The 25,221-nt window shown below is 50.5% G+C and overlaps 9 protein-coding genes; 4 read left to right on the top strand and 5 right to left on the bottom strand.

Annotated features, from left to right (window-relative positions):
- Positions 1–567: 567 nt before the first annotated feature.
- Positions 568–1,524, bottom strand: RCC_01990 (uncharacterized protein; the record flags this gene model as incomplete). The annotated part of the gene is made up of 1 exon (XM_023767274.1): positions 568–1,524. The coding sequence occupies one exon, from the start codon at positions 1,522–1,524 to the stop codon at positions 568–570; it is 957 nt and encodes a 318-aa protein (XP_023623042.1).
- A 728-nt stretch (positions 1,525–2,252) lies between these two features.
- Positions 2,253–3,266, top strand: RCC_01989 (uncharacterized protein; the record flags this gene model as incomplete). The annotated part of the gene is made up of 1 exon (XM_023767273.1): positions 2,253–3,266. One exon carries the CDS (start codon positions 2,253–2,255, stop codon positions 3,264–3,266), a length of 1,014 nt encoding a protein of 337 aa, XP_023623041.1.
- A 988-nt stretch (positions 3,267–4,254) lies between these two features.
- Positions 4,255–5,322, bottom strand: RCC_01988 (uncharacterized protein; the record flags this gene model as incomplete). Its single annotated transcript, XM_023767272.1, has 1 exon — positions 4,255–5,322. One exon carries the CDS (start codon positions 5,320–5,322, stop codon positions 4,255–4,257), a length of 1,068 nt encoding a protein of 355 aa, XP_023623040.1.
- A 259-nt stretch (positions 5,323–5,581) lies between these two features.
- On the top strand, positions 5,582–6,700 carry RCC_01987 (probable bifunctional aspartokinase/homoserine dehydrogenase 2; the record flags this gene model as incomplete). The annotated part of the gene is made up of 1 exon (XM_023767271.1): positions 5,582–6,700. One exon carries the CDS (start codon positions 5,582–5,584, stop codon positions 6,698–6,700), a length of 1,119 nt encoding a protein of 372 aa, XP_023623039.1.
- A 691-nt stretch (positions 6,701–7,391) lies between these two features.
- RCC_01986 (uncharacterized protein) lies at positions 7,392–8,903 on the top strand (the record flags this gene model as incomplete). The annotated part of the gene is made up of 1 exon (XM_023767270.1): positions 7,392–8,903. One exon carries the CDS (start codon positions 7,392–7,394, stop codon positions 8,901–8,903), a length of 1,512 nt encoding a protein of 503 aa, XP_023623038.1.
- A 252-nt stretch (positions 8,904–9,155) lies between these two features.
- Positions 9,156–10,025, bottom strand: RCC_01985 (uncharacterized protein; the record flags this gene model as incomplete). Its single annotated transcript, XM_023767269.1, has 1 exon — positions 9,156–10,025. One exon carries the CDS (start codon positions 10,023–10,025, stop codon positions 9,156–9,158), a length of 870 nt encoding a protein of 289 aa, XP_023623037.1.
- A 1,249-nt stretch (positions 10,026–11,274) lies between these two features.
- On the top strand, positions 11,275–12,118 carry RCC_01984 (uncharacterized protein; the record flags this gene model as incomplete). XM_023767268.1 has 2 exons in its annotated part: positions 11,275–11,635; positions 11,697–12,118. 2 exons carry the CDS (start codon positions 11,275–11,277, stop codon positions 12,116–12,118), a joined length of 783 nt encoding a protein of 260 aa, XP_023623036.1.
- Positions 12,119–12,506: 388 nt separating this feature from the next.
- Positions 12,507–15,530, bottom strand: RCC_01983 (related to ATH1-Acid trehalase, vacuolar; the record flags this gene model as incomplete). Its single annotated transcript, XM_023767267.1, has 1 exon — positions 12,507–15,530. One exon carries the CDS (start codon positions 15,528–15,530, stop codon positions 12,507–12,509), a length of 3,024 nt encoding a protein of 1,007 aa, XP_023623035.1.
- A 718-nt stretch (positions 15,531–16,248) lies between these two features.
- RCC_01982 (probable glycine decarboxylase P subunit) lies at positions 16,249–19,505 on the bottom strand (the record flags this gene model as incomplete). XM_023767266.1 has 2 exons in its annotated part: positions 16,249–16,309; positions 16,363–19,505. 2 exons carry the CDS (start codon positions 19,503–19,505, stop codon positions 16,249–16,251), a joined length of 3,204 nt encoding a protein of 1,067 aa, XP_023623034.1.
- Positions 19,506–25,221: the final 5,716 nt, after the last annotated feature.

Raw genomic sequence — 25,221 nt, 5'->3', positions numbered from 1 at the left:
CGTAACGCCCCACTTTCAATCTCAATTGTGGATGTGCCTGGCCAGTGTCGACTTTTCATCCCTACAAATCCCTTCTTTGACTCATAGTGACAGGTAGGGGAAGTTTCGAAATGCTGTTCTCAGTCAGCAAAAACATGTCCTGGAGTGACAACTCGGCTGTGCTRTCACCGATACGAATCTATGCTGTCCTTCTTCACTGACCTTCCACTCTACCCTGAGCGTGACATGCGTATGGCATGCGACAACGATACTTGGGAGTTGAAGGTATGATGCGGTACAGTCGGTGATATGCAGGGACCGGATGGTATTGGGCTGGATATAACGATCTTGATTAAAATCTATGTCGTCTTCTCTTTATCGATTTGCGATGCATCCCAATATTTGGATATGCACAGTAGTCAGAGACGGTAGACATGATAGTCGACAGATATTCTCTATGCCCACCAGTTCGAGAGGGTCAAGGGTTATATGATGAGCTCACGGGTAGACTTCAGCCCGCACCGGATGGCATGTTCGTGAAAGAGTTGTACGCGCACAGCGCAGTAACCAGATGGCTCATATTCCAAATCACATCTGAGTCCACAGCGGTGGCATGAGAGAATCAACACGGAGTGTTATTGGGGTTGATAGCTCCAGGTAGGATTGAAGGTCGACTAGCAATGTTGACGTTGGCGACTCCGTCGGATAGAGTACAATGTCGCGGAGTCTAGACAGCGGAGCAGGTAGCCCAGGTCGAAGGGTTGGCGGGGCTGGAGCGGGTGTAGAAGGAGCCGAGCCCGGCTTGAATGAAGGCGATGATCCAGATCCGTGGTTAGGCTGGGCTTGAGAGCGTGGCGCTGTAKAACGAGCCGAGCCCGGCCTGATGATTGGAACGGATGGTGCTATCGAAAAAACCGAGCCCGGCCCGAATGTAGGCGTCACAGGGACACTCCTTGTCTGCTGGTCAGTTTGAGCTCGAGGGCCCGTTTCTGACGAGCGCGTCGACAAGCGTTCCAGTCTTGAGATGAGACACACATCGCCCGTAAGTGTCAGAGTCTTGAGCCTGTTACACATGGCGAGCAGCAGAAGGAAGCAATGGTGGTTACTGAATACGCCTCTGCTGCAAGTGTCTCGAAACTCCCTCAAGAAATGGCCACCATCGGCTCGAAGGGAGTGCAAGGGACCGCAGAGTGCGACCGTGGACCAATAAGTCCAATCCGCCGCCGGAATCGAACTCGTTTGTGGAAAAGCCATGTCCTTGCTGAGATACTGATGCACTTCCTCGACATACCGGGTGAATTCAGGGCGCGCAAGCAAAGTCAGGCAAAGCCGCTGCAATCGGTAAGAGCGGTCTTGATGACCTTTCATCTCTGTGGGAATTCCAACGCAGCGGTAGAGGTATGGAGTTGCGAAGCTCCGACCGACCCTATCGGTAAGGCAGAAAGCGGCACATGTCTTGATGTCGTCTCGGATGGCGAATTCGATAATATGTTCGACGAGCTCAGGTGGCAGGCCTGCCCATCTGGCAGCCATGTCTACTGACATTGTGGATATCGTCAGGATAGCTGTGCTTCCAAGGTGGATATGGGGAGCATGCGGATAGAGAGGTGTCTAGAGTGGGCTGCGTCCAGGGTGCTAGAGAGGTGAGTTGGTTGTGAGTCAGAAGTGTCCTTCAAGCAAAGGAAAGGGATGATAAAGAGTAAAAACTTCTCTACGCGCCCTTGGCGGCTACATCGAATCAACGCCCAGGCCGCCGCCTGTCTATCACGGTCGTCACAGTTACACAGAGCCCACATCTTCGTCTTGCTACGTCTCCTTGCATCGGTAGGAATTCTGAATGTCAAAGCTCCGCTCGCACTCGCGCTATGGTCTCGCGAGGGTTAATCCGCCACCAACACATGAGAGAGCCTTGTTGGTTTGAAAACTCCATGGACAGGGACGTGGTATGGGTGTGGAGCGTGACGTGTGTTGAGAGCAGGAGTGGAGGTCGCGGATCCCGGCACTCGGGTCCCAAGGCTGAACCTTGTAGAACTAGGTAGGTAGCCCCACCACAACCTGATACCCAGAGATGCACCTCATCCTCTGAGCTCGTGATCAAGCCTTGACAAACAAACATCAGACGGCCTCATTACTCTTTATCTTTTCTCCATCCGGCTGGAAGAGTCCAGCTAATCGCGACAAACCTGTCATCTCCAACACAGCCTCCCGATCCGTGACCTCCGCATACGACCCCGCCAACCGTCACACGACGAACCTCAACAACATCGGTCAACATGTTTGGCTTCATCGCCGACATTCTCACGTCGGTGATTTCCATCCTGCTGCCCGTCTTCTTCTCCTACAAAGCACTGCGTACATCAGACCCTGCAGTCCTCACGCCATGGCTCATGTACTGGACCACCTTTTCGCTATTCCTGCTCGTCGAGAACCAATTCTACTTTATCCTCTATTGGATTCCGTTCTACTCCTGGTTCCGTCTCTTCATCCACATCTACCTCGTCATGCCCGGTTCGCAGGGCTCCGTCTTTCTCTACCAGCAATATCTGAGACCCTTTCTGGAAGAGCATGAGCGGCAGTTGGATGGGATGATCAGTCAAGTACACTCCAAGGGTCAGGCCGCCGGGATGGATATCTTCAAGAAGGCGTACGAGTACATCCGCGTGCAGTTCTTGGGAGGAACGCCGCGCAGACCCACTCCACCACAAAGCCGCAACGTCAGCTACACGACACAGCTTTTCAACCGCTTCGCTATGCCCGCTGCTAGAGATGGCTTCACCGCGGCAGGTACCTCCGATATCTTCAGTATGATCGGAAACGCTCTCCAGCAGAACACACACCCAGATGCTACATCCCGCGAGTCCCAGGCTCGGGACCTGGCGGCTTCTGGAACTCTCATTCCCGACAACCTGGCAGGTGCCGATCGCGCAGACTTTGTCAACACGCAACGCGAGCGTCTACGGACCCTCCTCCAAGCATTCGACTCGGAAGCATACCATGGCGTCGACGCTGCCACAAGCAGTGCTCAGCCCCACTCCACCCCACCACGCCAGCCGATCAGCCGAAAGCCTCTTTCGGCCTCCCAAGACTACCTTTCCCGGTCGAGATCAGAATCGGAGTTTGAGGATCTTGGCTACGAGCCTATGCCGGATCCAGAGCATTTCCGCCCGCAAGACGATCAACCGACTGGGACGCCAACGCCAAAGGAAGGTGCGGGTTGGAGCAATTGGATCTGGGGAAACTATGGTGAACGGGACAGTGCTGCTACCGCTGCGAGGAAGGAAATGTGATTGCTTTCACACTTCATGTTTGATGGTGTTATGACTATGATGACGTAAATGATTGGAACCGGCGTTTACCTGGGTCACTTGGTGAGGATACAGGTTGGAAAATACGGCATACTCGCACAGAAACGGGAGCTCGGCGCTCATAGAATTGAATGAACACACAGATTCTGACTTGAACTCGACATGCAATTCATCTCTGCTTGTCTTTTCAGAAGCTTCTGTGACTATCATCGAACGCGTGAGTTGAAAGAGACACGTTCTCAAGATCCAATCACATAGTCGGAGGAAATGTGACCGGCAGATCAACATCGATGATACCTCTGCCATATCCTCCTCGATCATGTTCATCCCTGCCAAGACTAACAGGGGAAAGAAACATCGCCTCTGGCTCCCGAGCTCTCTGCACCAAAAGTTTTCCAGGTCCAGCCATGGTCCGATTCCTCTGCTTGCAGATCGGATCTCTCATCGAACTCCAGTACTCTTCCCCAGACGATCAGAAGTACTGTTCAAATTCTCTTCTCCATTCCCATCTCCCCTTCGTTGAAAGCCAGGGAGACTTGCATGACCTGTCCGAAGCGGACGCTCAGCTCTATCTCCCCGTCTTTTTCTCGCTAAAATACTATCCCACGCTTCCCCTGCATCTGTGATCCCGCCTACTGGATACCATAGTACTACCATACTCATCACAAACCTAACGAGCAGTGTGCACGCCGCCCGAAGTTCTTTCACCGCTCGCAGTTTTCGACTCCTCTTCTCCCAGGAACTCATAGCCAGCACAGCGGTTCGGATGAGAGGTGATTGCTGCAGAGCGATTAATATTGGGATTATCATGGATAGTGTGTCGAAGATTGTATCAGAGACGTCCATGCGAGAAGGAAAAACTCATGGGCACCTCCCGTGCGGCAGATTCTTGGTGACTGATTGTAGTCCACTACTACTGCCGCTGTATTTCGCGGTGTTGCAGCCAAGCATTTGGCGGGAGAGACTCTAGTCAATCACCATCACCTCCAGCGTCGGTCTCCCGTCGTATCGCGTCCTCGATCCGGTCAGTCATATCCTCTGGATTCCTTGTCTTCACGCCGTTCCCACCGATACCAGCACCACCACTAAGCTCTCCCAGAAAGTCTTCCGCCTTCCTCTTCGCTCTCTTCTCCTCGACCACTCTCCTCCGCTCCTCTATGATCTTCTTCCTAGCCTCGACTGCCGCATTTTGGCCTTTCCCACCTTCCCCCCTCACAGCCTCCGTCTCCTTCCTGAGGCTCTCCAAACCTCTCATCTGCTCCTCCCTCTCATCCTTCTCTCCACTAAACTGCATGAACCCCGTCCCACGAGTCCTCACCTCCTTGCCCGCATCATAGTACTCTTCCGGTGGCGGGGTGAGACTTCGATCCCTCTTCTTCGCTAGCGCCTCCATCTGTGCAACCCGTCCGGCATCCGGATCRAACGCTTCATGCTGGATCGTATCTCCATACACAATTCCACTCGCCGGCGCAACTGGTCTTGCTGTGAATCGATCGTCGTCCTTCTTTGTGCCAGACTGCTTGGCTCTCATGGCATCTAATCTCGTTCCTTTCCTCGTACGTCCGAATTCGTCAATGTATTCCACTTCCTCCTGCGCTTCGCCTTCATCCTCGGAAGTATCGCTATCACGTCGTCTCTCGCCCTCAAAGTCCACTTCATACTTCTCATCCAAATCCTCGACTTCTCCCCTCTTCATCGCTTTGTATAATCGTGCTTTCTGCTCCATCTTTCTTCGGCTTCGCTCCAGAACGTCCTTCCCGAGTGCTCCGCCATCTGTGCTGTGTTTCTGGGCGAATGGTCCAGAAATGTTGGGATCGAGGTCGCGTTTCGCTCGTTTCGACGCGTTGGCATTGTGGGTGGTGAAAATGTCATCTTTGCCAGTTCGCGCCTTTTTGCGAGGAGGTTGTTGGGTGGAGTTTGAATTGGAGATGAGGGAGCTGAGGGTTGAGGAGAACTGGGTCGGGAGTTCGGAGCCGGAGGTGAGATTATGAGTGCGAGGGAGGTTTGTCAGATGCGAGTCTTTTTTCGAGAGCGGCATGGTTGGTGTAGGAGATGGCTGTGGAGGAGAAACAGAAGATGACGTGAAGTGAATGTTCGCGATTGACATGTGAAGATTGAGTCCAAATAAGGTTAAGCGTATTGCTAGGTCTTTTGATCGGTGAAGCTTCAATGTCAATCAAAATTTACGCCGAGCTGACCGCGGGGCAGATCCGACATCGGAGCTCTGGCATTGATTTCGTGGACTTCCCCTCCATTTTCCTCAAGAACATCAACGAACACTCGCATATCTCGCAATTATGGCACCAAAATCACCCATCTTCATTGCAATCATCGGCGTGGGCGGTGTTGGAAAGGCTTTCCTTGCCCAACTCGATGCTCTCCGTACTCGTCTGGCTCCCTCTGGCACCGACATCCGCCTCATCTACGCTCGTCGCTCCACAAAGCACCTCACATCGCCCAAATGGACGCATCTTCCCATCTCCTCCCTCCTCTCCACCCTCGACAAAGAGGGCACACCTCCACCGCCGTTCAACGAGACCTTTGGACAACTGGCTTCAGCTCCAGGAAAGKTTGTGCTGGTAGACAACACCTCATCCCTGGACATTGCCTCTCTCTACCCAATGGTCTTGCAAAGAGGAATTAGCGTCATCACACCCAACAAGAAAGGCTTCAGCGATTCCTTCGCACTATGGGAACAGATTTACAACGCTGCAGCCAATGGCTCCGGTGCAGCAGGGAATGGAGTGGTGTTCCACGAGTCATCCGTGGGAGCGGGTCTACCGGTTCTCTCTACATTGAAAGAGCTTGTGGAGACTGGCGACAAAGTGACAAAGATTGAAGGTGTCTTCAGCGGGACGATGTCTTTCTTGTTCAACTCATTTCAGCCTGTGGCTGGTGGTGGAGGAAGCTTCGCTGCCGAGGTAAAGAAAGCCAAAGAAGCCGGATACACAGAGCCAGACGCGAGAGACGATCTGAACGGACTGGATGTGGCGAGAAAGTTGACCATCTTAGCAAGATTGGCGGGTCTCCCAATTGAGAGCCCGACTGCATTCCCAGTACAGAGCCTCATCCCGGCTGAGTTAGAGAGCTGTCAGTCTGGGGACGAATTCTTGGAGAAGCTGCCACAGTATGATTCGAAGATGGAAGATTTGAAAAACGCAGCTGAGAAGGAAGGGAAAGTCGTGAGATTCGTGGGAAGCATTGATGTTGGCAGCAAGGCCGTCAAGGTCGGTTTGGAGAAATTCGACAAGAGCCATCCGATTGCCGCGCTGAAGGGAAGTGATAACATCATCAACTTCTACACTGAGAGGTATGGCGCCAATCCGCTGATCATTCAGGGCGCTGGTGCTGGAGGAGATGTAACTGCGATGGGTGTTACTGGCGATCTGCTGAAGGTCATTCGGTTGGTACAGTGAGCAATGTCAGTGAGGTCAACAAGAGCCATGTAGGTATGTAACGGCCGCGGATCTTGGCCATGGGCCCAAAGTCATGTCTCCCTTTCTCTGTTGTCTGACGATCCCACATAAAGCCGCCCTTGATGCCAGCCGCCGAGTCACTGCTCGGAGAAACGTAACGATTTCATCGCACGTGGTGAGGAGAAGGATCCCTATCTGTCTGTCGTCGGTGAGTCTAGATTTCCAACATGTTAAGAGTCTCCAGTGTCCCTTCGCACCAATTCTCTTGAGACCGCCCTTTCGATACAGCCTTTGAAAGCCCTGGAGCCTCTCATATTCTTCTTGAGTGCCGCGAGCCCTCTTCTTCCATTTTGTGGGCATCGTGACTCCGCGAAGGTCCTCCTCCGCGTGCACGCCGTAAGTCAGAGAAGGCCTTGACTCGAGAGGCTCGCATAAAGAGTAGGTAGGAGAACAAGCCGGTCTTCACTTCTCTCGAGCATACTCGGATGTGCCAGCGACATTTCCCATTCGAGAACACGCAAGATGAATCTCCTGGCGGCTAGGACCGGCTCTGAGGAAGAGGACCGGGCGAACGAGGGTTACGTTCGTTATTCGTTTGCTCGCTAGCGTGGTTGTCGAAAGCGAAGTTTCCGTTTCCTTCGCCTCGAACATCTTGCACCGTTCATCGAAACCGCCGCCATCTGAGTTCAACATGGCATCCCAACCGCGGCCACGGCTCCCAAACGAGCTCATCGATGACATCTTCAAGCAAGTCGATTGTGCGGACAAGGCACAGTGCGCGGCAATCTGCCGGACAAGCAAGGCGGGGATGAGGGCGATGTGCGGTTTGAACGAGGAGGGAGAAGCAGTTGGACCGTCCGTCATGTACCACACTTTGGCATACAACAACTCCAAGGGCAAGAGCGGCGTCGAGGGCTCTGGCATGGTGCTTCTGATTCGGACACTCATCGAGCGGCCTGCTCTGGCCGAACAAGTATCAAGGCTGAAGATTACAAAGGAATCCACGTTTTCTGACCCGCAGCGTGGAATGGACCAGCCGGACCTCAACATCTGGCTCCAAAAGTTGAGCTGCATGGCACTTCCAATCTCAATGATCATCGAGATCTTTGGGTCCTTGACCTTCAGAGAGATCAAGTCACGCTACCTGGGAGCGGGACTGCATCATTTGATACTGGTCATTATCTGCACAAGGTTGCAGTCTTTCGACGTCGTAGGGCTTAGTGAGAACATTTCAGTGACATTTGGACTCAACTATTGGAGTCACAGATTGACGGCGCTGCGGAAGGTCCCGCCCAACAACGGACAGCTGGGCAAGTGTGGACTGGACTCGATCGAGCACTTTACTTACCGTGATCACTCCGCGAGCTTCGGTCAACTGGGGTTTGCGCTGCCTGGTCTGCGTAGACTGACGATCTATGACATGGCCGCGTGGGAATTCCATACGTACATGTTTCACCAAGGCAAGAATTTTGGGAGCACCATCGAGCAACTCGACATGCTCGGATGCTATCCGGGGAYCTTGCGTCCGTCGGTTTTCTCAATAAATGGTGCGAAAGAAGGACTTCTCTGCCGTTGTCCGTCCTTGAAAAGGCTCTACGTGGTATGGCCAGCCACAGGGGAGCCTGAGTATTTTTGGTTCTGGGATGATGTGGCTCGCCAGCTGGGTCGCCTATGCGAGGAGATCTGTTTCGACACCAGCGCCACATCATATGATGAATTTCCAGATCTCGATGATAACGCTTGTGGTGTCAAGGCAAACAAGTTCTCTGCTGCCAACAACGTCGCCTCAGATGGGCATCCAGATACTTTGGAAGACGCGGGGCACGACGTACAGATTTGCCGTTTTGGTTACATCAAAGACCTCACAAACCTTCAGAAACTGAGACTTCCCAAGGTAGCGTGCGTTGGTTATGGGCCGGACGACATCGATGATGAAGGCAACTTGTGGGAAAAGTCGCCTGGAGTGATTCAAAACTTCCACCTTTTCTTGGCTGAATCACTTCCGGACGATACCTCGCAGTTGGAGTTCGAGATCGTCTGTCCCACCTATCTTCTCTCCAACGAAGACCAAGCGCTACTCTCGTACGCCGCGGCATACAAGGAGTTCAAGAGTATCACCGTCTACAACTGTTCGAAGACCGCTTGGGTGTCAAGTCTGGATCAGCCAACGGAAGATCATGTGATGACCGGAGCTCCTCGCTGAGGCTGAAGGGCGGAGATAGGAGGGAATAGCAAGTGGATGGGACTGTTGCATGGACAGTTCGACCGGAGAATGATCAACGCATTCTATGACACCGTCACTTGTGGACGTGGAGGATGAGACTGCTCTTCCGACACAGTCTTTGTGTCTGAAGATGGCGGGAAACTGTGAATCACATGCTAGAACTTTCCATCCGAAGCTCTAATTACAAATTCAAGTGAGTAAATCCATGCAAGTGAATGTCCCCGAATCTTCTCAACATTTCTGACCTGGTCGATCTATTTCGCACACCCCATTCGAACTTGAACTTTTGCTGACACCGACAGCGACTGACTGCAAGGCGGCCGCACATATCCTTGCATCAATCTCATCAAGTTTTTGCTTTCTGATTGCTTCATAGTCTTTGAGATCATTACATTCAGGCGTAATGAACTTGACCTCCTTCAAAACCGCCATCTTCTTGATCTCCAATATGATCTGATGGGCCATTACAGCCCACTCCTGATGATTGATGAATCTCACGTTCAAAGGTCGCACGATCCAGAGTGATTTGAGATTTGGAGCTTGATGGATGTCCTGTAGCATGGCCAGTAATGAGCTGCCATCCTTGGCTGGGACGGTGAGCATGGTCATCCCATCGCGGGCTTGCTTGCTGATGGACTTCAACAATGCGACATCGTCTATGTAGATCCTATTTATCGACCAGAAAACGGATTCGGCCTCGTCGTGAAACCGGTGACATGTAGCTAGTGGAGCAAGAATAGATCGGTTGCGTTCGTGTGGCACTGGTCTCCGGAGCTTGATGCCATGGTCTGCGGCCTCGACTTCGAATATCAGCTCATAGATGATCAATCTGATCTCAGCCGGGAGTTGAAAGAGAGATGACTGTTCTTGCAGGTGGAGATGAGTCCTAGATTTCTTGACAATGGAGCGTGACACATCGCTCTCGATCGTGCTTCTTGATCGAACGACTAAGGACAGTCGGCCGAGCCATGTGTTTAGCTGGAAGTCGATGTATGGGCTTTTGGGATTCACATTGGCATCGCGAGCATCTGGCATCAATAGCACTTCCCACGATTCGCCGTCATCCCCTTGATTATTGTTCTGGGCAGTTTGATTTGTCATATCGTTTGCGGTTCCTAGTGGAATGGTAGGACCTCCTTTGCGATACTTGTGTATTCGGTTTTTGTGAAAGAGACGACTATCCGTCTAGCTTGTGCGTAGTAGTGGGGCCCTCTACGAAGATGGTTGAAAGCTGCTGCCTGAACTATCACATGCCGAGTGACGTATTCTCATATCGAAARAGTTTCGAAGGATCTACCGCAACCCTGGAATCTACGACTGATGGACTACCTTACTTCACAAAAGATCTACCTCCTTTTCAGAACCCTGGATTGCCGCCTACGTTTCTTCTTCCTAACGGTCGGAACGCTTGGCTTGCCCAATCGCAAAGGGTCTAGGTACATAGGGTAGGTCTTGCCTTGTATATATACGGAAGGAATCACGGAACTACGGGAAAGAACAAGCGTCTAAATGGAGGTAGCAAAAGATATTGGCAGCAAATTTCAAAGCTTGTTCTGCTAGACCTCACCCTGATCCCGAGTCTGCCTTGGAAACCCATGTACATGAGCTCGAGCGATAGATCGACGGCACCACAGACAGGACATTCATGCAACAAGAGCATAGCATCTCAAGCCCTTTGCCAGCCTGTCCTCATCGAACATCTATCCTCCGGCAACTTCCAGGAATGAGGTTTCATGAATAGCCATCCAAGCGTCACTACGAAGATGTCTACCTCTAGAGCTCTCCCGCAACACCAGAATGAATGAAAYGTACAATCGGCGACTGCCCGTCTTCCCAGCTACAACTTGGATCTTTGCTGCTGGAAGAGATCTTTGCCTTGCATGGCATTTTGGTCAATCTAAAGCTTCTGCGGGATCCCTCATGGGAAGCTTCGAACGTCAAGGCAAGATAACAGAGGTTTCCGGGCTGCAACCCGAATGTAGGACCTCAATCTCACACAACCAGATGAGTTGTCTGAAGTCAAGCCAAATGATGTTTCATCATGAAGAAGTGAATGCAGATCCAAATAAGAGGGACCACTATGTTGTGACAGGCACGATTGATAGTGATATTCGTGTTCCGCAGCGACGCATCGTTAAAGTATACAAGCGGAAGTACGGGAGAGCCTCCGTATGCATATGTATCCATACTGTTTGTATGCACAATGACGCAGCGGGATGTCGGGTGGATCTCCGGGAACACAGCCGTTCTTACAATAAAGACCTACCCAACTCAGGGATGGAAGCGTAGCAACCTTCTCCTTTCGCAAGTACACATCCTCAGCATCGCCGACTCGATGCCTGCTTCCAAAATGTCCGACATCACAGAGTGGGAGTTGAGAGCCAAACGCTCCCCTAGCTGGAGCCAGCCTGCAGACCAGCAGATTGTCGACCTCCTCATTTCGATGTTCCACGAAGAAATCCGACCAAGCTATGCTGCAAAGGCTATGCACAGAATCCAGGGTGTCGGATTCCGCTGGTTGATCGTATGCGATGCGATTCGTCGCCTGGGAGGCTCGCTCAAGATCTCAGAGCTTTTGGTGGATTTGCTCAACGCGCTCGCTAGGCTATCGATCGAAGATACCCAAGATCTACAGGAGCAGGACAAAGCGTCTCCAAAGAAGCCAGAGCTTCCACAGTCGTGGCATGTCACATTCCGAGAGTATGGCCTTTGTGAGTCCACAACCGGTAGCTTTACTGTAATGAGAGTATACACTAATCTTCATCCCTTCAGTCCTTGTTCACTACGACGAAGCGATAGACAACAAAGACGAGTTCTACGGACAAGGTGCAAAGCTTCTGAATGCCTCCACTTTCGCCGCTACCCTCATGTTGCAAGCCGAGTTTGACAATGATATGCATCTCTATGCATTCGAGGCAATGGATACGGCTTTGGTGGCTGGCTATGACCCGGACTACCTTGGGCAAGAATGGCGGGTCATGCTTCCTTCAGCAGCTGCATGGGTTTTCATCGCCGCGCCAAAGATGCACGAGATTTGTCAAAATGGTCTTCAAGATTATAAACCATCACCGGAGAAGTGGACATTATGGAAACAGAAGCTAATGGGCCTGGCGAGCTCATCGGATCTCGACAACAACTGCAAGAGCTTATCAGCGAGGGCAGCGCGGCTGATGGAGGAGGTGGAAAACTCGTGATGCTAGTTCGCATTCAGGGAAGTGATTGATAGGGCAACTCTCCACCCAGAACACTTGTACCAAATGGGCTCTCCATCATGTGACGGAAGACACCGCTCATGAGCGGGATTATGGCGGCTTCTACCAATCGTGAGAAGACTCCGTTGTAACGAGTTTGAAGGATGAAGGCGAGTCTGTCCCTAAGGTGCGAAATGAAGGATTTGCTTGAAGCAAATCCCCTGGTCACCCATGGTAGAATTGCGTGGTTAGCTCAAACTCAAAATACGGATAACTTTTAGTGCTCGTTGCATGTACTAAGTCCTGTATACCTCTACACTCTCGACTGCGATGCTAGATGCCGAGAAAACTGACAAGTCGTTGCTATCCTGACAGTTGAAATCCAAAGCAATCAAACCAGCATACTCCTCACCACCAAATCCTCTCCCCTAGCAGCAATCAATCCCCACTCAGAGACTGTAGCTCCGGTACCATTACTCTCATTCTCTGTTCCCTTATTCGCCTGATTGCCAGTGATAGACAGCGTCGCATATCTCGCGCTCCATATGGGCTGGTCCAACGTGACGTTGGTAGAGTTGGAGCTGTATGGACGAATGACAAAAGCTTGCTCGACATCAAAAGGTTCGTTGATGCGTACATTGTCGCTGGAAGAAACTTCCACGGGAGGTACGGAAGTGGTATCGCTCAGATTGTGGAATGTTACGCGGTAACTGGTGGGTGGATCTTGGGCCCAATCGAAGTAGAGTCCCGTCACGAGTGTGAATGGCTGTGGTAGTTCGACTGTAATGGAAGAGGTGATGTTCGCGGAGGATGGTTGCCAGGAAGTGCTAACTGCTCCATCAACAGCACTGAGGGGAAATTGACCTGGCACGTAATCATTTTCGGTCGTCACAGGTCGACATTGCGCGAGGTTGCCTGGTACAGTCTTTGTTTCTCCAATCTGACGGTTCTTGATCGTCAAAGTGCCCTTCGGCTCCAACATGTACAGATCAGTGCCTTCGAGGGATACTGTGATAGGGATAGCAGTATCAGCGAAAGTGCTGTTGGCCTCTGGAAGAGAGCCTTCAAGGCGAGTCAAGGTAGTGTGGGTGGAGTTTGACACAGCCTTGATAGGCCATCCTTGCCAGTATATTGTTCGATAGGACAGGTTGGGAATCTGCGGTGGCAAAGATGGGTCGATGTTCAAGCTATCGATCGACAATCGAAGACCAAGGTATCCGAAGATGGCCACGCGGTTGGCTCCTCCAACACCAGTCAAGAAAGGAAAAGCTGGGTGGGTGCCTCCGTTGACAGTCCAGTCATCAATGAGTTGTTCGCTGAACTGGAACCAAGGACCGCGTGTATATGGCTGCGAACCATACAAATCATAGGTGTACGAGGAGCAGCCTGACGGACTCTCCCTGTTGGCAACGATGCTGAAAACACCATATGTCATGGCAGGACCATCCGCAGACTGAGCGCTTGCATAGTAGTCCAAGTTGCTCAATGAGTATGGATTGGGGTACTGTAGGAAGTCATCGATGAGAACGATATCGGCTTGCTTGACCGTGATGCTACCGTTCTGGCTGRCATACTCAAGAATGATGTTGGCTTCATTCGAAACGGGGATTGTGATCAAAGATGAAATGTTCGTCCAGGTAGCGTTGGGTTCCATGCCAAACCTCTCTCGGAGTTCGTTGGTGCTATTCAAGTGGCTTGACATCAACACCATGGTAAATCCGACATTCTTCTGGAAGTTGGCGTACTCGTCCGGATCCGTAGCGTTATACAGTTCGTACAAACCAGTAGTCTTGTTGAAATCCACCAGCTCAGAGTACATGTATGCGAAGGACTGGTAGATGGGAAACAACTCCTTCTGGAAGTACTCGGTATCTCCAGTCACAATCCAATAGTTTTGAAACTCCAATGCAATGTCTCCGTTCAAATGGTATTGATAGTCGAAGCAGGGACCAGTTCCCGTGCAATTGCCGAAGCGTCCGCTAGTCCATGGATAGATTGCTCCAGATGGCGAGAACTTGCCAGTCTCGTTCTGACTCGATTGATAGGCAGTCAAGATGTTAGCTTGGGCCTGTCGATACTTTTCGACTCTGAACTTGGCGATCTGTTTAGACGCTTGAGGGAAAGATACTACCAGTCCGGGCTGCATCCAGACTTCAGTATCCCAGAAGACGAGGCCCGCGTAGCATGAGCCCCCAAGACCACAGACGCTGATGCTGTTTGTGTCGATCTTTGCGTTGTTCCCGACGGCAGCAACAGCATTCGCACTGACTGTATTCTGTAGAAGCTGGAATGGGTTGGTTCTTGCAGTGATGTGAAGTTCCAGGACGTCCTGGTCGAAGTCAAGAGATCCATCCGTATCGCGGAAGTCATCCACGCTGTCGTCCGGCATGACAGTTCTCCATTCCTCGGAGTGAGTCGCGAGCAAACAGTCGTACCCTTCTTTCCATGCTTTCATTGAAGCATCCGATGCTGTTGACTTTGGGTCGTCKAATGCATCGCTGGATGCCCCACCAACATACTTGGTGATGTAAGAAGGCTGTCCTCCAACGAGCGCGACAGACATGGACTGTGCGATCGAAGAGCTGTTGCCGCCGAGAATGGATTCCACATCAACTTGCTTGCGGCTAGCCGCATCACAAGACTCGTCACCAATCAAGGCTGAGCTGATGTAGGCTTTGATGTCTGGTAGGCCATCGGGATGAACTGCAGTCCAAACCGCAGCATCTTCAGGAGAATATCCCTTGTCCACGAACGTGGATCGTACAGCACAGTCACCATTCAAGAGATCAATGACTGTAGCATTGACATGCTCCGAGGCCGTCAACCTCACTCGCACAACGCCGATGTTGACATGCAGCTTGTGCACAAACATGGAGTACTCCACAGCGATAGCGGGACTGGAGGTAGGCTTCCACTCGTAGTTCCAGTATAGCACGCCATGCTTCACATCGAGAGTTGAGTTGAAGTTCGAAATCTGGTCAGCAGGCACTTTCGCATCCAAAACCTCCTCCCCAACCTGGACGTGCAGACCAGCCCAATGTGGCACCCCACTGATGACGCTCTCGCCACCGTATTGATTCAGCCACTCGAAATTGGTTCCATTTGTGGTAGGCTGCGAATCCCAGAAACCGGCGATGGTCGCAAAACTCTGCCGTCTGTCGAAAAGTGGCCAGCCTTGGATGTTGTCTCCATTCACCGGCTCGTCGTAGTCGAAGAACGGTCCCACAGCTGCGAGGTTGATGCCTAGATATCCATTTGCCAGCGACATGCGAGATTGATAGTGTCCCTGATCGAGGACAGTGGTAGTGATGCGCCAGCTCTCATCGTCCCAAGTGGTTCCATTGAACCGGGTGTTGTATATCTTGGCCTGCGCAAGGCCCGCGAGCGCTGCTATGAAGATTGCGGGAAGCAGCATGTTTTCTATCCTTGTTCGTCAGTTCTGCGTGAAGAAAAGATACCTTTGCATGACTCGGGACACTCACCTATCCGGCAGGCGCGGTGACTGATCCAACCAGTCAAACTCTGCTATTCTGGCCTTTGTTGTTGCACAGCGCAAAGCAAACCGCAAACGTCGGGAGGGAAGAGGAGATGGAAGAGTTGGGCATGCAGTCAGCAGTACATCAWCACAACATGGTCACCATCGGCCCGACTTGTACACTCTTTCTACGCCTTTCTCGTCTCTTCGCTTGGCATGTCACATATGATTTAACGGCTGTCGGTCTTGTGATGACGCTGCGGGCATCGGCTTTTGGTGGGGAGTGCGCCATCGCCCCGCGCCTAGTCTGATTTGGATCTAGATTGCGGGGGATGCTTGTGTACCTGTCGATCGATGCCATGTGTTCGAAGCGACGAGGAAGAAGTTTGAATCATGGTATAGTGTGGAATGACAATGTTCCTACTCAACCACATGTTGGATCGTGGTCCTCACTTACAAGTCCGTCTTCTGTTATCTGCAAAGTACAATCCCATCCATCTATCGTCGTCATCTCAAGATCCCATCTCGAGATGCTCAGTGCCACTATCCCAAGGGCTGTTATCCATACGCCTCGCTTGAACGCTGTTGAAGACCCCTCCCACTCCCGCAGGAGAAAAGCCACTGTATTCATGTTGWAAATATGCCATAGAGTTGAAGTCTATGTTGGCATCGGAGCCGCGATGCCCGTCATACCATCGATTGCCTCGACTGGTGCACAGCTGTATTCAAATCAGTATATCACTCATCATTAATGTTAGGTGTTCATCCTTACCTGCAGAAAAGGTTCATGTCACCATAAGTATCGTCCAATCGCGTTACACTTGGCCAGAACTTCTTCTCCTTCAAGTAAGGAAGAGGGTAGGCAGCAGTTTCCCGAGTGTAGCTACGCTCCCACTTGCTGAGAATCAGATCCTTCTGCGTGTGTGGTGACATCTTGAGAGCATTTCCTTCACGCGGCTGCTCGCCGGWCTCGACCTGTGCGATCTCCTTACGAATGCTGATCAAAGCATCGCAGAATCTGTCAAGCTCATTCTTGCTCTCAGACTCCGTGGGCTCAATCATGAGGGTGTTGGCGACAGGCCATGACATGGTTGGTGCGTGGAAGCCGTAGTCTTGTAGACGCTTGGCGATGTCGATGGCCTCGACACCAGCAGTCTCCTTGAACTTGCGAGTATCAAGGATGAACTCGTGTGCGCAGCGATCGTTGTCATTGGTGTAGAGGATTGGGTAATGTGGTCGCAGACGAGACATGATGTAGTTGGCGTTGAGGAGGGTGATCTTGGTGGCGTGGGTAAGACCGCGAGCTCCCATCATCTTGATGTATGCCCATGAGATGGGCAAGATGCTGGCGGATCCCCACGGCGCTCCGGAGATGGGAGCAATAGCCTTGCTACCACCTACATTCGCGACAAGAGGGTGTCCCGGAAGATATGGGGAAAGGTGCTCGGCCACACCGATAGGACCAACACCTGGACCGCCTCCACCGTGAGGAATGCAGAAGGTCTTGTGAAGGTTCAAATGGCAGACGTCTGCTCCGATCTCGCCCGGAGAGCAGAGACCGATTTGAGCATTCATGTTCGCGCCATCCATGTAGACCTGGCCACCATGCTTGTGAACGAGGTCACAGGCCTCCTTGACCTTGGGCTCAAACACACCAAAGGTTGATGGGTAGGTGATCATGATGGCACCGAGCTCCTCGCTGTACTTTTTGCACTTCATTTCAAGATCGGCCATGTCTAGGTTACCAGTGATGTTGTCACATTTGATCGTCACCACACGCATACCCGCCATTGAAGCAGATGCAGGATTGGTACCGTGGGCTGAGACAGGGATCAGGCAGATGTCGCGCTTCTTGCCAGGTTGGTCTTCCTGATATTTCCGAATCACGCGGAGCCCCGCAAACTCTCCTTGAGCACCCGAGTTCGGTTGAAGGGAGACTGAGTGAAAGCCAGTTATAGAAGCTAGATCCGCCTCGAGCTCACCGATCATCTTTGCATAACCTTTGGTTTGGTCGCTGGGAGCAAATGGATGAATGTTGGCAAATTCTGGCCACGAGATTGGGACCATCTCAGTTGTGGCGTTGAGCTTCATCGTGCAAGAGCCGAGAGGAATCATACTGTGAACGAGGGAAAGATCCTTGGACTGCAGGTGGTACATGTATCGGAGGATCTCTGTCTCGGAGTGGTAGGAGTTGAAGACTGGGTGTGTGAGGTACTCAGAGGTACGTCTCAATGGCTCCGCAAGACTGCCAGTGGCGGTGACATCTTCAGCGAGCTTTTCAACGTCAATGGCATCAGTGGTAAAAGCACGGAAGATCTCCTCAATCTGCTTCTTGCCAACGGTCTCGTCGACGGTGATACCGATGTGATCATCGTCGATTACGCGGAAGTTGGTCATGAAGTTCTGCGCAGTCTTGGTTGCGAATGCGGCTGCGTTGGGCTTCTTCACCACGACAGTGTCGAAAGCTACTGGTTGCCTCACCTCGAGACCACCACTCTCCAGACCCTTGGCCAACACTTGCGCCATCTTTGCGACCTTCTCCGCGATCCGCTTGAGACCAGCAGGACCGTGGTAGACCGCATACATGGCGCTCATGTTGGCCAGCAGGGCCTGGGCTGTGCAGATGTTGCTCGTGGCCTTTTCGCGACGAATGTGTTGTTCACGAGTCTGCAGAGCAAGACGGGCGGCATTGTCTCCGAGACGATCCTTGGAAAGACCAATGAGGCGTCCTGGAATCTTGCGCTTGTGCTTCTCGCTCACCGCAAAGAAAGCGGCGTGGGGACCACCGAAGCCGAACGGAACACCAAAGCGCTGCGCATTCCCGAACGCAACATCAGCGCCGAATTCACCCGGTGGAGTGAGCAATGTCAATGCCAACAAATCAGTGCCCACTGCAAATGTTCCTTGCAATGCGTGCACTTTATCCGCCAGCTGTCTGTAATCCTCAGCGCCTCCCATGGTGTCTGGGTATTGTGCCAAAACACCGATCAGATCCTGGCCGACCTCATCCACGCGCTGGCTGTTATTCGCGAGAACATCCGCGACTTCGATCTTGATTCCGAATCCTTGTGCACGACTCTCTAGTACGGCGATTGTCTGAGGATGGCACAAGTGGGAAACGAGATAGGTCTTGTTAGGACGCTTCGCGCGAGCTGCAGGGAGAGCATTGRGGGAGAGAGTCATCGCCTCTGCAGCAGCAGTCGGCTCATCCAGAACGGACGCGTTGGAAATGGCCAACCCCGTCAAATCGCATACCATTGTCTGGAAGTTCAACAGGGACTCCAACCGACCCTGGCTGATTTCCGGCTGGTATGGAGTGTAGCTGGTGTACCACGCAGGGTTCTCCAGGATGTTACGCTTGATGACTTCGGGGACGCGAGTGCCAGCATATCCACAGCCAATGTAACTCTTGTAGACTTTGTTCTCGCCGGCAATCTCTCGCAGACGGGTGAGCAATTGGCTCTCGGAGTAGCCGCCCTGCTCGATCGATGCGGAGCCCGACTCGGGCACAGGGCCCTCCACTTTGAGGTTCTTCTTGGAGAGAATGTTGCTGGGTAAGACCTGCTTGACGAACTCATCCAAGCTGCTCACGGGTGGATCCAGCACCTTGAGCATTTGCTCGGTGGTCTCGGCCGTAGGACCAATGTGACGGCGGGCGAATGTATCGAGCGGTGCGAATAACGAGTCATTGTCGTATGTTGCCTTGGATTCGATTGGGTCGGAATCGGCGGCCGTGCTGGAGTGAAACCCTCGGGTGGTTGTGTGCTGGGCGCGAATTTGGAGCTGAGGTGTTGAAGCTCGAGATGCCGTAATGCAGCGAGTGGGAGCTGGGCGGTTCTGCAAGAGGCATCGCGGTGACAGCGGACGACGTGTGGCCAGCCATTGGGCGCGGAGGCGCAGAGCTGTCACAGACATGGTGGAGGGCGGATGCAGGTGTCGTGTAGCTGTGGCGTCGCTGGGACCAAGGCCGCTATTGTCCTTTGCACCTCAACTCTGGGGATGAATATTGAAGAGGCAGTTGGAGTCAGTAACTCCACACCGGCCCTGAGAGTTGCGAGGTGGTTGATGAAGTACGGGGTGAGGGAAAGAAGGAACAAATCGAGCTCATCCTGCTGCAGACACAAACTTCTGGAGACAGACCCCGAGATTTCGTTAGGCCGATGCTTCCATGCTGCAGATCCTGCCGACCCCGATAACGATGGCTCGTCCGATGATAAGCGAGATTTTCTTCACACACCGCCCACCGAATGTTCATTAATGGATTTACGTCAATCGCTCTCCAACGCTCTCTTGAATGCCGCAACCACAAATGCCCCGACTCGTATCTTGTGGCCACATTCAAGTCCTTGCCAGATTTGAGAAATCGCACCGTAGGGCTGCCAGCCAACCACGTGCCCTGAAAGATGATCGTGGATCTGATTACCTCATTCGTTGTCTCTGTCCCCCACTGGCTTGTCAGATGAAGGGTGCTCGAGCATCGCCAAGGCCGTCGCAGCCGCAGCACCCGATTTATGCTTCACAGCTCTGTGTTTAGCAAGACAATGCGGGAAGTCATGAACGCAGCGAATTTTTCCATTGTGTTATATGCTGTCATTGCCGCACTCTCCCTACACTTCCGAGCAGTTAAGCTGCAGGACATGGACTTCATCTGGTTTGCTGTTTTGCATGCAATTGTAATAGCAGTTGACGCTGATGCTCGATGTGCTTGCTCMCTTAAACGACACTGATCTACCCGCGAACAAAGGATCTACTGACAACTTCTCGAAGAAAGCGATCGATTGACGGCAGGCACAGTCGTAGAGACTGGCGAAACTGGCGACACTGGTGACCCATTACGGAGAGGCGACAGCTCCCCTGTTTGCAAAGACTTCGCCTCGGTCCCAGGGATGAGCAAAGACAATGGCTGCTGCAAATCTCGTTGCTCGGGTTGATCATATCCATCCTTCTGCGTGACAGCACTCATAGTCGCCTCAAACGACTCGCKACCCACCAACGGCGGCGGAGGATCGAAGTAGGCCTGGCTGTTTCGAACGGTAAAGTCTGGAGGCTGTCGATCGGAACGTGGTGGGCCTGCGGGAAACGGATATGTTGAATCGACCATTGATAGCTCGGACTGTGCGTGAGGCGTATGCTTTGGAGCCATCTGGAGACGCCGTTGCCGCTTCCTTCGGCGAAAGAAGAAGAGAGATGCGACGAGCGGGATCAGAAGTGGTCCACCAAGGCCAAACCCTACTCCGAGCCCAACCTTCGCTCCTCGACCCAGACCATTGCTTGACCCCTTGTCATTCGTGCTGGATGCCAGCGGTGTTTGCGTAGCGCTCGTCTGGATTTCCGATGCCGCAGATGCGTTGGACACGTGAACTGTGGACGTAGAGTAGAATGAAGGGGTTGTCATGATAGACGTAGCCATATCTTCACTATCAGGAGTCGTCTCTGCGGAATTGTATCAGACGTAAGCTCATCAGGGTACAGTGATGGCGTACTTGAAGCTGTGCTCGAGATGGTGTCCGTTGCTGACCCTCCTTCGTGTTTGTCGTCTGTATCAATCCGCGGTAACGGTGGTTGTTCTACAAAGAAGGCCGGAGTCCGCTACTCTTTGCTCGTCGGTTTTTTCGAAGACATTAGAATCGCGGGGGTCAAATGAACAGAAGATGAGCTTATGCTCCACGAAACGCAAGACGCCCGGTACCCTTTCCACCCGCGGTACACAGTCAGCCCATGATGTTGTGTCACCAAGTGCCGTCCATTTCAAAGACATTGTTGATCATCACGCAAAGAGCGCAAAGGCCGGAACATTAACCTGAAGTAATCTTGTTCTGTAGGACAAATTTGAGAGTGAAAGAAAATCTAATGGCAGGGAGTATGCCAGAGTAGGAGTACTCATCCATTGCTGTCAGGCTGGGGCTGATTGTACGGCACTGTGGTCAGACTGCCGGCTATCGTTGCATCAGCCGCACTGCTCTGCGGCAAAGATAGATTCTCGCGCAGATGAGATGAGATGACAGGCTATAAGCGCTTCGTATAGTGCCGTCAAACATGACGCATAGTGTTCCGAGAGGGGAACTCGTGGCACGAACCCGTGGGACATGGGGCGCCATAGGCTTGGGGAGAGATGTCGATGGTGAAGACAAAGGAGAGTGACAACCAAATTGAGTTTCTAGCAGATGTTCTAAAATGGATGAATTCTCTAATTGAATTTACTTAAGGGAAAATTCCTCGGCTATATAGTCCTGCCTAAGTTACGTGGCTACTTAAGCCTTAGGCATATATGCTTAGTTCTTAAGTAGAGACTTTAAGAACATCCTCCCCTACTAAGTCGTTTTACCCTTAAAACTATAGGAGTTAYTTAAGAGACCTAAGGGGTCCCTATAGGTTATTTTATAGAGCCCTATCGCTTAAGTAAAAGGCTTAGACGTAGGGTTTACTTCTGCCTTGCTATAAGCTATATCCTTTATATAGCTAGCGGCTTAGAGTAGTACGTATATAGTATATACGATTAGCTACTTCGGCTTAAGTAGGTAGTTATAACGTAGCGGAGCGGGAGTAGTATACGGGGTGCGGGAGCGTCGAGGCGTAACGTATATCCGGCAGCTTAAGAGCCGCTAAGGTATATATTAACTCGCCTTCTTAATCTACTAACCTTCTCCTCCGTATCTATATCTATCTTCCCCTTCCCTAATTAAGTCCCTTAATTAATACTTCCCCTTCCTCTATTTATTATATATGTCTTCTCTTATACTAGCTATATATATTAAGAAGCTATAGGCGATAGGCGTATAACTCGTAGCTAGGCGAAGGGATCTAAGAAGAGCGACGACGGCGATAAGGGCAAGAAGGGTAACGGTTAAGACCCGCTAGTTACTCTAAGTGCGAAATTACTCGAAAAGCGACCTACGGCGAATACTAGCGATATCGTTATAAGCTTAAGGCGCTCTCTGCGCTCTTATAACTTAGGCGCTACTCTAGGCTTATTTTTAGGTAAGGCGACTTCTAAGCTACGTCTAAGTCTCTCTAAGGCGGATCTCCGGAAGGAGAGGGAACTATAAGCGATTAAGGAAGCTTTAAGTCCTTAATCTCCTAGTTATAGCACTCTAAGCCGTAGTATAAGCGTTTAGCGGAAGCTAGTGCCCGTAATTCCGGTAGTAGCGATAGCTACTCGTATAGAATATAAGAAGTTCGGGTTCGATTAAGTTAGTAGTTAAGTAAGTAAGGCAAGCCTTCGTAAGGGAAATAAGGAGATATCGTCCTTTAATCCCCTCTTAAACCGCTCCTTAGAGAACTTCCCCCGAAGCTTTCGTAGGTAATACGATAGTCTCTTAGTCTTTCGGCCTCGTAGTTAAGGYRGYTTTAATCTAGTAGCTACCTCGGAGCGGCTACTTATACGGTTAGTAACTCTCTTAGAGCCGAGTACGATAAGCTTAGATAGTATCCTAGGCTTCTTACGYATTACCGATACTTAGATGCGTAAGGTAATATTTATCCTAATCCTTCTTAATAGGCGCGTTAGGCTATAAGAGCGCCTTAAGAAGTACGAAATCTATAAGCTAGGCGCTATTATCGARGCCTTATACTAATATTAGCTAGACGACCTTCGTACTATCGAATAGAACACGAATATCGGCTATATACCTAACTACTTACTATAGTAGCGTGTAGGCTCTCTTTTTTCTTAAGCGCTAGGCGGAGCGCCTAAGCAGGCTTATAGATACCGTCGTAAGACCCGTACGATTAGCCCGTTTAAGGAGTGTCGTTACGGAGGACTTAAGTAGGGAGCTTACGGTAATTATCTCTAGGGCAATTATTAGTAGGAGTGTAACTTAGCCGACTAAACTATAGTTAAGAGCAGGAAGATATAGACTCCTAAGAAGAAGCCTTAAGCTAGCCCTTCTATTACTCCGGTATCTCGGCGTCGTTAGCTTAATAATACTAGGAGTAGAGAGGTGTCGATTATCTCTATCTCTTCTACTAAGACGAGATTATCTAGTACTTCTAGTTCTTCTTAGAATAGCAGTCTAAGCTAGTAGCTATTATAGGGCATCTAAGAAGCTAAGATCCTAGACTTAACTAAGAAGGATAAGGAGGAACGATTATAGTAGGTAATTGCCCTCTCTCTTAAGATTACTTGCTCCGGCCCTAGTAGAATCTATCCGCTAGGTTAAGTAAACGCTCCTTAATTAAGCAAGGTTACTCCGCTAGTCGGCCGTTCTTAGGGCCTAATAGTTTTCGGCTTAAGCAACCTCTTCTCTCGTGCTATCGGATTAAGTGCTAACTAAGTGCTACTAGTTAATAGTCCTAGCGATAAGTACATAGGGCCTAAGGGTCCTATTACTTCGAGTAATATCTAAGAGCGTATAACGACGTTCTAGCGCTACTTAACGAGTGTTTATATAGCGAACACTAATTCTACGCGATCGCTTTAGGATACCGTTAACCGCTTGTATACGAGGGCGTAGGCGGCCTTAGACGACTATTAGGATCCGAATACGCCTTAGATCCGGTTCTTATAGGCATAGGCGGCGGCCTTAATAGTGGATTTTAAGAAGAACGCTTAGCAGTTCGGTAGATATAAGCTAAAGAAGTAAGGTTAGGTAGCTTAATAAAATTTCCTTATAGTTAGGCATTACTTAGAGCGTTAGCTATCCTTTTAAGCTAGAACGTTTTTTCTAAGGCTCTATAAAACAACCTCTATTATCTAGCCCTCTTATTTATAAGCGTTACTTAATCGACTATTATCTAGCTATCTTATTTGCGAGCGTTGCTTAATCGATAGGAAAATAGGATAAAAATAACAAAATAGTGCTTAAATAATGTAACTGTCTTAATCCTTCCTTAATTTCGTAACTTAGCTATAACCTTGCGACTTAATTATAAGCTATAGCCTATATTAGCTAACTTCCTCTGCACTACCCGAGCAAGATCCCCGCTTAGATAGTTAGTAGTAGTTATCTTATATAGTAGAGGTGTCTTAGTCTTAGTCGCTAGAGGAGTTGCCTTAGGCGGTCTCCCTCTTCGTCGTAGGATCGTTAAGGGCAATTCCTCCCCTACTAGCTCCTTCCTTAGGGTAGCGCTAGGGCTTCTATTCTACCTTAGAGGTAGAGCTAGAATAGTAATAGGATAAGAAGGTTTAGCTCTTAAGTTATTTAGGTTATTACTAGGAATTGTTAGAAAGTGCAGTTATAGAATAGCTATACATCTAACATAATAGAGAGCTAAGTAGCTATAAGGTTATATAACTCTATATAGGGTAAAATCTCTTCTTAGGAGATAGAGATACATCTCTAGATAATTAACTTAATTAACACATTAGTTCCTACTTTTAAGTACTGCCTATCGGAGATAGTAAGCTAGTTAAAGATTAAGATACTCTTTTACTCTACCCCTAAAAATCTGCGAACCTCCGACTAATATTTAATAGGTTATAAGCCCGGGTTTGCCGAAGGAAAAAAGACCTTAACCTTAAAGTAGTAAAGGTTTCTCCTACCTTATAAAGCTAATATAGAAAGGATACTAGTTTCTAGTACTCTATCTTATACTACTAGGAGTTTTAATAGTAGGTTAGATAAGAAGAAAACATAGAAGACAGATTAGTTCCTAAGGGTTTAGAACATTTAACTATTAGGACTAAGGGATT

Source organism: Ramularia collo-cygni, assembly GCF_900074925.1.
Source record: "Ramularia collo-cygni strain URUG2 genome assembly, contig: RCC_scaffold02, whole genome shotgun sequence".
Lineage (NCBI taxonomy): Eukaryota > Fungi > Ascomycota > Dothideomycetes > Mycosphaerellales > Mycosphaerellaceae > Ramularia > Ramularia collo-cygni.
The sequence above is the reverse complement of the archived record's forward strand: the minus strand, read 5'-3'. Positions and strand labels throughout refer to the sequence as shown.